The 14,404-nt window shown below is 36.2% G+C and overlaps 1 protein-coding gene across 3 annotated transcripts in view; it reads left to right on the top strand.

Annotated features, from left to right (window-relative positions):
* Positions 1–14,404, top strand: part of ITPRID2 (ITPR interacting domain containing 2) — a gene marked incomplete at both ends in the record, with an annotated part of 39,090 nt that overhangs the window by 12,502 nt on the left and 12,184 nt on the right. For all 3 annotated transcript variants that reach the window (XM_080690315.1, XM_080690314.1, XM_080690313.1), the window contains 3 exons: positions 5,963–6,035; positions 9,769–9,857; positions 12,075–13,286. In XM_080690315.1, coding sequence (XP_080546441.1) covers positions 5,963–6,035; positions 9,769–9,857; positions 12,075–13,286 — 1,374 coding nt within the window. The remainder of the gene's footprint in view (positions 1–5,962; positions 6,036–9,768; positions 9,858–12,074; positions 13,287–14,404) is intronic.

Raw genomic sequence — 14,404 nt, 5'->3', positions numbered from 1 at the left:
AGTTCACCAAGTGCTGTGTACATGTGTGTCCCTACCATTACGAAGTATATTATGTGAGACTACAATGTACCAGTAAAAGTATATATATATTTTTTAAAAAGTGAAATAAAAAAGAGAAGAAGCTATTTGGAGTGTTTTACATTTTCTTGTAAGCTACTTTTTTCATTATTCCTTCATATAGTTATTACTTCTCTTTCTTTAATTCTTAATATTTATTTCTCATTACATCAGTAGGGAATATGACTAAAATTTGTGCATTGAAACTTTTTGTTCTGTTTTCCCAGTTCCTGTTTGACTTGGCTTTGTTCTAAACTTGTCGTAGAACTCATAATCAAATGATAAGATCTTCTATTAGGGTCTCTCTTCTATGATAGTTAGATATGACAGTCAGTTTACTCATTTCAATACAATAGTATGGTATAAAAATCTTATAAATTGCAGGCCTGGTTGCACACACTTGTAATCCCAATACTTGAGAGGCTGAAAGAGAAGGATTGCAGCTTTGCAGCCGGCCTCAGCTACTTAGTGAGGCCTTCTGCAACTTAGACCTTGTTTCAAAATAAAGAATAAAAAGTAGGTGTGGGGGTTAGTTTGGAGGTAGAATGCCCCCGGATTCCATCTCCAGTACCACAAAAAATTAAAAAAATCTTACAAATTATGGCAAGTAGTTAAAAATCTGATATTGCTGACTCAAATGAGACAGCATTCTTAGATGAACATTTTCAAATAATCTGAAGATATTCTTTTTAACTTTTGAAATTTCTGAATTATAAGATATGGCTTTATTTATTTATGTGTGTGTGTCCCCTTTAGAGTTTTAAAATAGCATATATTAAAGATCTTTTAAACATTTATAAATTGCTAGATGCATTTTGGTAGAAAGTTAACTTTTAAATGAGGATATACTTTTTTTTGCTCCCTCTGCTGGCAAAACAGTGAAAAAAGTAATGTGGATATATTTTTGAAATAAAGCATTACATGCAGTGGTGGTTGAAGATAATGTAAGACTTTTGTTTTCAAAAAGAGAATATTTGTTCAACCACATTGTAAATGGGGTGATTTTAAGGACAATGAATCCTTGTTCTTCAGAAATATTTAAAATACAGATAAAACCCCCTAGAATTGTGTTTTTATCCCTTTGGGAACTTTAAAGAAATCTTGTAGAACAATGGATAAAGAAGGGAAATAATATGTTATTTTAATTTCCTCTTAAGCATGATTGGAATCATATTGACAGATGAAGCCGACTTTCAGGTTCCATTCAAAGTAGCTCAGTACTGTTTTTCTTTCAGAACCCTTTTTGTTGAGGTTTGATTCCTGTTGTGAGCTTTCTTCCTGTATAAAGACAAAATAGAAATTAGAGTTCTCTTTCCCTTGTAAGGCAGTTCTCCATCAGGTCATCTGAATACCAGCAGCTCTGGGACTAGGTAGGAGAGAGTACTGAAGACTGAGAGCAGGAGACTGCCTGCCTGTCTGCCTGCCTGCTTGTCTAGATGGGAGGTAAGAGCTAAGGACCGGAGGCCTTCAGGGAGGGACAGGGAGGCAGTATCAGTGCACAGAGATGATAGATGACAGGACTGATGTAGGCCTACAAGGATGAGTGGTTATTTCTTAATGTTTAAAAAAGAAAGCCAGAGACTATTTTCAATTAAAAGTAAACTTGCCTTATAAAAAATGTTTTAGAATGTTTCAGTGTATCCAGTAGTTTCAAAATCCTACTCTTGAGTTCACTCCTTCCTTCCTTTCTCCCTCCCTTCCTTTCTCACCTCTCCTCCTCCCTCTTCTTCCTCCTCCTCCCTTTTTCTGCCCCTTCTCCTCTTTCTTTCCTTCTCTTCTCCCTCCCTGCTTCCCTTTCTTCCTTCCTTCCCTCCTCCTCCTCTTCCTCAGGAGAGTTTTTTAATTCTTAAGGATCTGATTGGATAATTTTTGTGTTCTGGTGGCTTATTTTGAATATATGATGGTAATTCTCCAAAGCAACAGATTAATAGTATGAATGATTCATAAGGAAAACAAAGTGATTCTGCCTCATAAGCAATTGTTCATCTTTTAGATGTAACACAAAAACTTATACACACATGCTAGAGGAGGAAGAACTTTCTTTTGTGTCTTTCTGTAAACAGTATGCTGTGTGGTCTTACTATGAAAATTAAGTTCTATTTAAATATTTTTATTTTATTTTTATGGTACTGGGGATAGAACCCAGGGGCATTCTACCTCTGAACTGTACCCCCAGCCCCATTTTATTCTTTATTTTGAAAAAGAATCTCACTAAGTCATGGAGGGCTTCACTATGTTTTGAGGTTGGCCTTATGCCTGTGATCCTCCTGTTTCAGCCTCCCAAGTACTGGGATTACAAGCACGCACCATCACACCCAGCTTTAAATATAACCATTATTGGATGTGTACATGAAGGTTTAGTAACTATTTCTAATTCTGTCTTTATACAGATTGCTGATTGAACTAATATACCTCATTACTTACTTTTAAATGCTAAGTTTTAGGATTCTTTTCTATGTATTTATTGGTTGCAGTTAAAATGTCATATAAATCAGATGCTTGACAAATAGTTAAGTTGTACCTTTGGCCTTTTGAATTTAAATTTGTATTTTTAAGACAAGAATATGAACTAGCATCTGATATCTGCACAGATGTTTGTTACTTCAAAGCCCAAATAACCACTGAGCTTTGTTATTTATCTAAAATACCTTACCTTTTTAAAAATATTTATCTTCTAGTAAAAATAAATATGTATATGTGTATAAAAATGTATTTTAAGATAAAAATTTAAAAGTATTTACAGTATTACAAAGGGATCTTTTCAATTTTCCAATTTTCTCCCTTTACAAGTAAATAAGAGATCTCGCCACCTCTAAAGCACTTGATTTTATTTTAAAGCAGTGGTTCTCTGCTACCTTTCTGAGGGATGTAGTATTTACTTCCATATCAATGCCTCATGTGGGGGCCTGGAGGGTTAGGGGTATCAGTGGAAGATAGCAGGAGGGGGATCTTCTGTCAAATATTTTTACTACTTTATTATTTAAGAGTACTTTCACCTATAGTCACATTTGATCACCTAAAGACTTGAGATGTGGGAGTTTCAATCTCTGTTATACAGTAAAACAAAAACAAAATAAAAGTGAGATAACATCACCGATAATTTTCAGAAACTACTTAGCCAGCAAGTGGCATGAGTAAGATTTGAATTCAGGTTCTCTAGACCAGCTACTTTTAACTGCACCATACAACCTGCTGTAGGTTACATTGGTTGATAGGATCAGACATTGTACGTTTCAAGTAATCTGACGTATAACCATCTACAAATCTTTGGGAAGGTAGTGCTTTTCTTTTTAATTTTTTGAGATTAAGAATTAAACAGAATTGCGATATCTAAAATTCTGATTTTCTTTCAAAATTATCTATAGTGCTATACAATGATAAGATATATATATATATATATATATATATATATATATATATATATCTTAAAACTCTAAAGGAAAAACTATCTGAGTTAGAAGATTCATAAATTGCTATTTTGTAGAGCATAGTACCTAACTATTGTACCTACAATATGTATTTTATTCAGAATAAATATGACAGATGTCAAGAAACAAAACAGATGCCTCCCATGTCAGCGGGACACTGATTCAGAAAGCTGTGGTCTTTGAAGAAAGCCAAATGTGTGGTTATTCTAAAGCTGTTTCATACATCTTTAAATCCCAAAGTATCAAAACAAAGCAATTTTATCATTTTGGTTTAATCCCCCTCCCAATTTTCATTATGGAAAGTTTCAGACTTACCTCAAATCAGAGAAAATAGTATAATGAGCATCCACTACTTATCACTTAGTTTTATTTGGTCATTTTTAGGAATTTTATACAAGTTCAAATTTGAACTTTAGCAAATGGGCAGAATTCTATTGAGTATTTGAAGTCATTGAATAGGGAAAATCATGTTAAATTTGAGTTCTGTATTTGTTTCATAATTTTCTGTAGCTTACCCATCTCAAATTTGACACTTTTCCTTTTTGTACAATTGTGACTAGTAATAAAATATAATCTAAAAACTTCATTTAGTCGACTCTTATACTTTTTAAATGTGGTTAACAACTTATTTTATAGAAAACTCTTTGATGGAGGCTGGGCCTGGATAGCAGCTAATAATAGGCCTTTGTTAAATATAAAAAGAAAATGCATTTTGTTCTCTTGCTAGCAAAACAATGGTTTTCCTGTTAAACTTCTGTTTATAGTTTTGAATAATATAACTTTAAGTAGAATGTATTTTATATGTCTGAATTTCAATAGTTGATAGTTTTAAATGATCACTGTGTTTTTAGTTTTTAGATTGATAGACTTGTAGGCCCTGGATTTGATTCCCCAGTAAACACACACACACACACACACACACACACACACACACACACACACACACAATCAATACAAGCTGGGCATGATGGCGCACACTTATAATGCCAGCATTTGGGAGGCTGAGACAGGAGCATGGTGGTTCGAGGACAGCCTCAGCTACTTAGTGGGGCCCTCCACAACTCAGTGAGACCCTGTTTCAAAATAAGGAATAAAATATAGGGCTAGGATGTAGTTCAGAGGTAGAATGCCCCTGGGTTCCATCCTCAATACCAAAAAAAAAAATAATAAAATAATAATAATAATATGAACCATAGCTTAGTGGACAAGCACTTAAAGAGCATGCACGAGTCCCTGAGGCCAATCTCCACACACACACAAACACACACACACACACACACACACACACACACACACATGCCTGGGGCCAATCTCTCGTACACGTACACATACACACATACACACATGCATGCACACATACATGCATGCATGTGTGTGTCCAGAGATAGAGAAAATGTGAGTATGAACTTATAAAAAAAAATTCATAGACCTGAGTTCATAGATCCATTTGAAACAAAGATCTTTGGCCATATTTTTTAATGTTGGTTTTACCACTCTCATTCTATGGAATATATTCTTATTCTTGTATAGATTTATAATTCAAAATTTACCAGACTTCTAGTTAAAACCTGTTTTCTGTCTGTTCTCTGATTTACTTAAGGTTGAAAACACATGAGTGCCTAGTTTTCTCACCTTACTGGGGTGTTTACTATTTAAGTATTAATTACTATAGGGTAACGCGATAAAAATTAATACATCGTCTCCTTTAAATATTTCATTTTGATATAGAATTAGTTATGTTAAAGTAGGTAGAATATTTGTGGAGTGAGGTTGGCAATTAGGAATCTGAGGATTCCTAAATGATGTAGTTATGTAGTTAGAAAATAAAAGACAACTTTTTTAGGTTTGATACCTTCTTTGAGTAGAATTTTTATGGAGGATTTATAGTTAATTCCTTTCAACATTTTAGTTTTGTAGTAAAACCTGCCTTTTCACTTACAAGTCCCAGTATTTATCTTAAAGGGACATTTATATCAGGACAAAGCAGTCTTACATATGAGTGACATTTGATATCTGAAAATTTGTACCATCTTAGAAAATTTTACAGTGGGAACATGATGTTCCTTCCATTTTCAGAAATGCAAGACTTAAATCACCTGGACTGTGTGTCATTCATAACTGCAGAAAGTATTATAACATTCCTCCTTGTGTAGAACCTTCTATGAAGAATGAAATTTAGAGAACTTTCTCATGTTGGCCTATTTTTCACCTAATAGCAACTTCCTAGAAATGTAGTCACTTACACACAGTTATTTGCTAGCTACAAAATTTAGTGCTATTGTTAAGTGGGAAATAGATGAGAAAATTAAGTTTTGGGGCATTCTAACAGTTTTTTTTAGATAAAATGTCTAAATTGAACTATATAATGCATTGTTGGTACACCTTGGTTAGGCAGATATGTTTAATAAATAGTTATCAAGATATTATTCTTCTGCAAAAAGTTCTTTTTGTTTGAACTGCTTAAAATTCTGTTTTAGGTTCAGAGTACAGAGGGAGAAGCTCCTCCTGGTCCAGCCACTTACCAGCTAAGTCTCACCAAATCCAAGAGAGGTAAGTAAACTGATAACCATTGTTTCCTGAGTGCATTAAAAAACTGTTGTCAGTTGAGTCGGAAAAAGGGTTTTACTTCTCACTGTGTGTAATAGCATTAAATATAAGACTTAGAAATACAGGTGCGCATATTTCATTATCATTTAGTTATATAATTTTTTTATTTTCTTGTAGATTTTTGTGTTCATAAATTTCTGCTTGTTTGTGTATCTTGTAATGACCTTATTACACAATTCTCTGAAAATTTTCAGTTCTGCTAAGGACTGGAAAGGAAGTGATTGAAAGAGCAACAGGTTAAGACTAGTTTTTACATTATGATGAAAAATGTATTTGTTCATCTATGGGATTTCATTATTCAAATATAGTTCATAGCTTTAATACATGGGACATACCCAGGGGAAAAAAGCACACATCTCTCAGTAATAGTTAAACTGGATCAAAGGTGAGCAACTGTAGATATTATTCTTCTCTTGAATAATTAATTATTGACCAAATGACCTTTGAATCCATTCCTTTCGCTTTTAACCTTCAACCAGAAAAAGATGTCTGGTTTTAGATTTACAGAGCTTTCATGATTTAGAGAAAGAAGTTAAAATGACCACTGAAGGTAGGTCTATTTATTTTTGAAACTTTACACATCCCGAACCACCCTATGTTTTTTTAATACAAATAACATTTATGTTCCTAGAATAGGAAATTACATACGCATTTTCTCTTGATCTCTGAAATTACTTCATAAGAGATAATTTGAATATGATAATTTTTTTTTTATTGAAGTATGATGCTGAGGAACAGGCGCACTACTCTCATTAGCCCACTACAGTTCTAGCCAGACACAAATGAACTTTCCTATTTAATTTTCTTTCCTTTCTGAGCTGTAAGGCAGAGTTCAGGACACTCGAGATTTACTTTAGATGAGTAAGGAAGGGACATACTGGAAAAAGCAGCTTGCCAAGCACTGACCTGAGGATAAAGACAGTAAAGTTACTTTGCTTCAAGAGCAAGCAAGGGGTGGGAAAGATGGAGCGTGATTTGTATTCACATCTGGGTTTCTTCCGCTTTCATTTCTGGGCCTTTGATTTATGATGGCACAAACAAAAATGTGGAAACTTTTATGCTTGAGACATTTAGAAATTAACAGTAAAATGGTTTCTGTATGTGCACGTGAGAGAGAGGGACAAAGACTAACAGTTGGAGTTTAGTCATTTGGGAAGCTAGCTTATCAAGTTTTGATAATGTGTTATGTAAGTACCTTACATTCATCATAATTGCAGAATTAGAATAACTAGTAATATATTCATTTCACAGTTTTAGTAAAAATTCATATAGTTTGTTAGTAGTAGAGATTTTGAAATGAAAATTCTCTTAATCTCAAATCCAGTTTGGGATTTACATGCTGAAGCCCAGAACGATGTAGTGACCAAACTTGTATCACAAGCTAAGATTTGAGACATATATGGCGAGAAGTCTAACATTTTTCTAGGTGATGAAGATATGCAATATTTTCTTTAGCAAAGAATAGACAGATTTTCTGTTTTGTTTCTTTATGATACCGAACAGAGTTTCCAGGTTTTGTTTTTCCTTTATTTTGATGTTTATGTGACATCCTAGTTTTAGATTAGAAGTGTAAAGTATCTTTAGGAGAGAGCTCGAATCCTTTTTTAACTGCTTTTGTTCTATGGAGCGCTATTTATTATGAAACAGAAACATTTAATTAAAGAACGTAGATGGTGATTTACAGATTACAAAATGGTTTCCCCTACATTGTACTTAGCTTCTGAAGTAAGCCTGTGAAATGGAAGAATGATTATTATCCCATTTCATAGAGGAGAGAAGTTGTTTCTTACAATAGTGAAACAAAACAGAAAGTTGCGCCCAGGCCTTTTTGTTCTTTCCACTGCCCCCACATGCTCTGAAGCCTAAACAGTCTAATTAGGACCTAACATATGTGAACTCAGATAGGTTTCCACAACTGTGAGGGGAACTGGGTGCATACTTTACTCTCCTACTGATTAAATAGATTTTAGAAAAGAGCACCTGAGTGCAACTGGTCACTTTGGCTTCTCTGGGTCCTGTGGCAAGTATACTTCATTTAGATAGACACTTTGATTTGTATTCATTTTTGTGGCTACTGAATTCTTTTGTTGATTTCAATAAATAGTTGATCCATTCAGCAAATGTTGATCCATTCAGCAAATGTTACCTGTTGTCAGCTTGTTTGTTCTAGGTACTAGAATATAAACTTATAAATAAGTTTCCTGCCTTCAAAGGCACACAATATAATTTTTAAAATACATGAAAATACATAAATATAATGATAACTCTTATGACATAAGGTATCAGTCATTTTCTACTCTAATTGATATAATGCTAATTAGTCTTGAGGATAACTGTTCATTGCAATTCAATTTTGTAGCTACTCTAGTTTGCCTGGATTTATCAAAAATGTGGAAAGTGAGGCATGGTGGTGCACACTTGTAATCCCAGTACTTAGGTGGCTGAGACGGAAGGATCACAGGTTCACAGATAGCCTCATCCACTTAGTGAGGCCCTCTGCAACTTAGTGAGACCCCGTTTCAAAATAAAGAATAAAAATAGGACTGAGGGTATAGCTCGAAGGTAGAATGCCCCTGGGTTCAATCCCCAAGTACCACATAAACACACACACAAAAGAATGTGGAGTAATTTCTCATATTTCAATATGTAGTTTTATTACTATCAAAATAATATTATAAATTATTCTAAAATTTTAATGGGATAATGTATTCTATTGCATGAAACAAGCTATAATGGGATATTCTTCAAAATCAAGGATCTTGAATTGATTTTGGATTTTATTCAGCCACATTATTGGTTCTTTCTCTGTATGGTCCAGATAAATAAAGTCAGCACACTCTATTTAGCCTGTTGAGTTTTGCATTTTGTGGGACCATGCTATGTCATGAAGCATTGTCCCCTTTACCCATAGGAGTAAATATCCTAGCTGTGGTGTCTCCCCATTGAGGCATTTATAATGAAGATGTAATGTGATCAAGCTTTCTGTACTTAGTTGGCCCCTTTACTTAAAACATTTTTTTTTTGTTGTTTTTGCGGAGGTTAACCAGGAATTAGAATTTTGCAGCAGAAAAACAAGCTTTGTATACAATTAACAATGTTATGCACTAGTTGAATCTACTTGACTAACTTTCAAGCAATTTTATGAAAGAATTGTTTTATAACTTTAAAATATATGCATCATTTGAAACATCAGAGATGTTTAATCAAGCTTACATTTCAAATTATTTATTTTATTGGCCTTAATTGTATTCTTATTTTATTAGTAGGAAAATATAAAAGTTTTTACACATTCTAAATTTAACCTCCTAAATTCACTTTCTAAATTATCTTTACATATTTATATAATGTGAATGGTTTCTTTTGGACTCCTATATTTATTAGAACCATCTTTTATTTCAGCCAGTTGTCCTCTAAGGATAAGGCATCAATTGGATTTACCAAAATATGTTATAATTAGAGCTTAATTAGTTTCTGAATAGTGAGAGTTTCTGATAGAAAATTTGGTTCAGTTTTTGAACTTGAGTTACCTCCTGTGCTTTGAAGTCACAATTCTTCCGTAAGTAATGCATACTTTTCTAAGAAGGAATAACTGTTGTATATCTTTTACCTGTTTGGAATCATGCTTTCATTGAAGCCTTATGTAATGGTTTTGTATAACTATACTTCTTGCTAATAGATCATTTGCTACGTACTGCAAGTCAGCATTCTGATAGCAGTGGATTTGCTGAAGATTCTACAGATTGCCTCTCTCTCAATCATCTTCAGGTAAAATTTTCTATTATAATAGGTACTATGATTAACTTCTTCATTTTAAGGTGATTTTTAATAAGTATCTATTTTAAAACTTCATTTTATTTCATTCATATCTCATCTTCATTTTTCATACAACAATAGATATAGAACTTCTGGGATGTGGATATTATCTAAGCACTTTATTAAAAATTTGGTTTTCACAAATTCTTCATCTTGCTGAAAATAAGTATGTTTTTCTTGCTGAAAAAAATATATATATATTGGTACTAATGATTGAACCCAGAGGCATCCTACCTCCAAGCTATACACCCAGCCCCATTTTTGGAAACAGAGTCTCACTAAGTTGCTGAGAGCCTCACTAAGTTTGCCAAGGCTGGCTTTGAACCTGAGATTTTGTTTCTACCTCCCAAGTACTGGGATTCCAAGCACGTGCCACCATGTCTGGCTGAATATTTTTATTTTTTTTATTTTTTATTTTTTTGCGGGTCTGGGGATGGAACCCAGAGGCATTCGACCTCCGAGCTACAGCCCCTACCCTATTTTTTATTCTTTATTTTGAAACCGGGTCTCACTGAGTTGCAGAGGGCCTCACTAAATAGCTGAGGCTGTCCGCGAACCGCGATCCTCCAGTCTCAGCCTCCCGAATGCTGGGATTATGAGCGTGCGCCACCACGCCCAGCTTGAATATTTTTAAAAAGCTTTTCCTTAACTTTTGGACCACTGGTAAACAGATATTGTTTTGGTTTTTAATCTGCTTTGTATGTTATTATTTTTCTTTTTATCAACTAGGTATTTCAGTATTTTGTATTATAATGATTTTCCTTATTTAATAGCTCACATGAACTTGCTTTTTATGTTGACTTGTATGCTAGATTGTGTTAGATAACAGATTATGCTAGAAAATGAGCACATCTCTATCCTCAAGGAGCTTTTAGTCTAAATGTAGAGTCACAAAATGTGAAGGAAAACTGTTTTAAAAATCTTTAAATATATATTAAAGTAAATTGGAATGAGAAAAAGAGAATCCCAGCCAGGCGTGGTAGAGCACACTTGTAATCCCAGCATTCTGGAGTTTGAGACCGGAGGATTGTGGTTCGCGGACAGCCTCAGCTATTTAGTGAGGCTCTTTGCAACTCAGTGAGATCCTGTTTCAAAACAAAGAATAAAAAAAAATAGGGCTGGGGGTGTAGCTCGGAGGTAGAATGCCCCTGGGTTATAGCTCCAGTACCAAAAAAAAAAAGAAAGAAAGAAAAGAAAAAGAGAATCCCAAAAGAACTTATAATTCCATGGCACTTTAGAGAGTTAGCGGACAAGATATATATCTCAAGATACTCAGAATAAACACGTAGACAGAGCATTTGGTAGATAGATTGGAGACTGAGAAATAAAGTAATGGCCATCATAATGAGAAGGCAAGACTGTGACTATTAAAAGACTGTTGTCGATTGGACATACCCACACATGGCTATAATCCCAGTACTTGGGAGACTCAGACAGGAGGATCACAGGTTCACCACTAGTCTCAGCAACTTACTGAGCCCCTATTTCAAAATAAAAAAAATAAAATAGTGCTAGGTGTGTAGCTCAGAGATAGAATGCTTTTAGGTTCAGTCCACAGCGTGCACACACATGCACATAAACAAAGATTGATGTAGAAGAGAGTAGTTCTAATGCGGTAAGTGAAACAGTCATGACCTGAGAACAAGTCAGTGGTAAGGAAGAGAAAACAGGAGTGCTGGCTCTTTTGCAACTTAAGGGGAAGGAGGTCTTTTTGTCTTTTTAGTGTAGGAATGACTTAGGAAAGTTGTTCAGTTAAGGGAAAGGACCCTAAAGGAGAGTTTGATTCAGAAAAATCTAGGTTGAAACTGGAGAAATACCAGTCCTGGACAGAATCTGATCAGAAGCACAGGTTGGAGGTTTTGATTTTGAAAAAAAGGGTGCAGTTTCTTTTCTGATGAAAGGAAGGAGGGAGTGATAAGAGATGCAGGGAAGCTTCCATGTACTGTGGAAGAATGAGAAGAAATTTTAGTCCTTTTTCTCTGTGAGTCTGTGTTGTGTTGGAAAGAGAGAAGGGGAGGGTACTTGGGGGGAGGATGAGATTGTGGTGGCTGATCTATGGCAGTAGAAATAGTTTAGAAAGTGGGAGGCCTTGAAAGTGTAGATGCGTGCCATTTGTTCCTTGTTTTGTAATTAGCGTTTCTTCATCCTCCCCATGCTGTTCTTCCACAGGTTCAGGAGCCCTTGCAAACCATGGGGAGCAGTGCTGATAGTTGTGATAGTGAAACCACAGTTACATCATTTGGTGAAGAGCTGGTTACACCCACAGCACAGGATCAGCCTTATTTTAATGAGTCCGAGGAGGAGTCCCTTACTGTTCTTCAGAAAGGAAAAGTGAAGTCAACAACAATCACTGACAAACAAAAGTCAGATGGCCAGGATTTCCCTCAAAATGAAACTGTTGAAAATCCAGGAAGTAAACTGCCCACCTGTGGTCCAAGGGATCTTGTTACAGAAATTACTGAAATGGAAGAGGACTCATCTCCAGCACGCACCCTGGAGCTGCTGCGGGAGGCCAGTGGTGAAAGTGATGTGGGTAAAAGCAGTGAATGTGAATTTGCCCAGTACACCACACACCACATTTTGAAATCATTGGCTTCTATTGAAGCGAAGTGTGCTGGTACAAGCACTGAAATTACAAGGGGGCCTCCCTCTTCTGCGGACAGAGTTAACACAGCTTTGCAAAGAGCTCAAATGAAGATCTGCAGCCTGTCTAATCAAAGATTAGGGCGTAGTCTGATAAAATCGAAAGATCTTCTAAAACAAAGGTACTTACTTGCAAAAGCTGGCTATCCTCTGAGAAGGTCTCAGTCTTTACCAACCACCTTATTGAGCCCAGTGCGGGTTGTGTCCTCTGTCAATGTCCGGCTATCTCCAGGAAAAGAGACCAGGTGCAGCCCGCCTTCCTTTACCTATAAGTACACACCCGAGGAGGAACAGGAATTAGAAAAAGGGGTGACTGAGCACGATGGTCAATCTTTAGTTAAATCCACTATTTTCATCTCTCCATCATCTGTGAAGAAGGAAGAAGCCCACCAGAGTGAGGCAACCCAGGTGGAGGAGTGTTGTCACGCAAGGACTCCGGCCTCTTCACAGTTTGCACCAGCACAGATATCTCAGTCCACCTGCTCCCTTCACTCCATCCACTCCGAATGGCAGGAAAGGCCCCTGTGTGAGCACATGAGAACTCTGAGCACTCACAGTGTTCCCAACATATCAGGTGCCACCTGCAGTGTCTTCTCTCCCCCTTTCGGCTGTCCTTACTCACATAGACATGCTGCCTACCCTTACCGAGCGTGCGCTGTGAATCCTCCTTCTGCCATAGAAATGCAGTTGCGAAGAGTGTTGCATGATATTAGAAACTCACTGCAGAATCTTTCACAGGTAGGAGAAAAGTTTATTTTTTTAAACGTTTGTAGTATTGCTTGGAGCACCTCTTCTTTCATTGAGAAGCTAAGACCCACCAGGCATAAAGTACCTAAGTTATATTTTTACATTGGCTAAACTTAGCTATACCCGCCTTCCTCTTAGCTATACTCTTCCCCTGTTTTGTGGTTAAAGTGGAAACTAATCCTGAACGAAGGTAATTTCTCTGCCCAAAATTTCCATTCCTTCCTACTCCTTGGGTGCCCTCCTCTTTTCAACCTCATTTGCATTGACTTTGTCTTAGTCTAGAAACTTTAAGTTGTCTGTATTATTTAAAAAGTCTACCTCCTCAAATCCTTCCTCACCTTTCTTCTGTCCTTCAGATGTGTTGAGCACCTCTTCCTTTTCTAAGTTCTCTTCCTGTTGGCTTCAGTGGCACCACGTTCTCCTGGTTCTGCTTGTAGCTCTCTGACTAAGCTTTCCCCTTCACCTACTGACCCCTGAGGCTGCTCTCCTACTTCCACTTGGTTCAGAGATGGGAACTACTCCAAATGAGAAAAGGAAACAGGTAAAGTGTGAATTTGGACTGAAAGTAAAAATCAAAGTTGCAACTTTTTAAGACATAATAAGTTGTACCTTCTTGTAAATATAGGTTTTATTCTCATAAAAATAGTCTCCTAATGGTTTGCACTCTAGCCAAAATGTGGGTATTTCTTCTTTCTCTTTTCAAAAACATAGTTTTATCAACAGCTGAGCTTTTTAACCTTTTCACTGTAATTATGTGAAGCTGGGGATTTCCAAAGTTCACCTGCACCCTGGTTGTGCACACCTGATGGTGCATCCTTCCAGGTCAGCTGGCCCTGCACTAACTGTGCTCTCGTCCTCTTGACTGTGACTGTCCCCTTGGTACCCGAGCTAGCACAACCCCTACCTCCTCACCACAGTAGACAGATACTCTTTCCACCGTCCTTGCTTGGATGAGTGCTCCAGCCACACCAACCTGTACACAGGCTCCCCAGTAGTTCTGTGTTTGAGGATCTGTGCATGCCACTTTGGGATTTTTTTTTTTCCATCTGGAATGCCCTGCATTTGCCTTTCATTGCATGGCCAAGTACTAGTTATTGTTAAGCTTCAAC

Source organism: Muscardinus avellanarius (genome assembly GCF_963383645.1).
Source record: "Muscardinus avellanarius genome assembly, chromosome: 2".
NCBI lineage: Eukaryota > Metazoa > Chordata > Mammalia > Rodentia > Gliridae > Muscardinus > Muscardinus avellanarius.
This window is presented reverse-complemented; position numbering and strand designations above follow the sequence as displayed.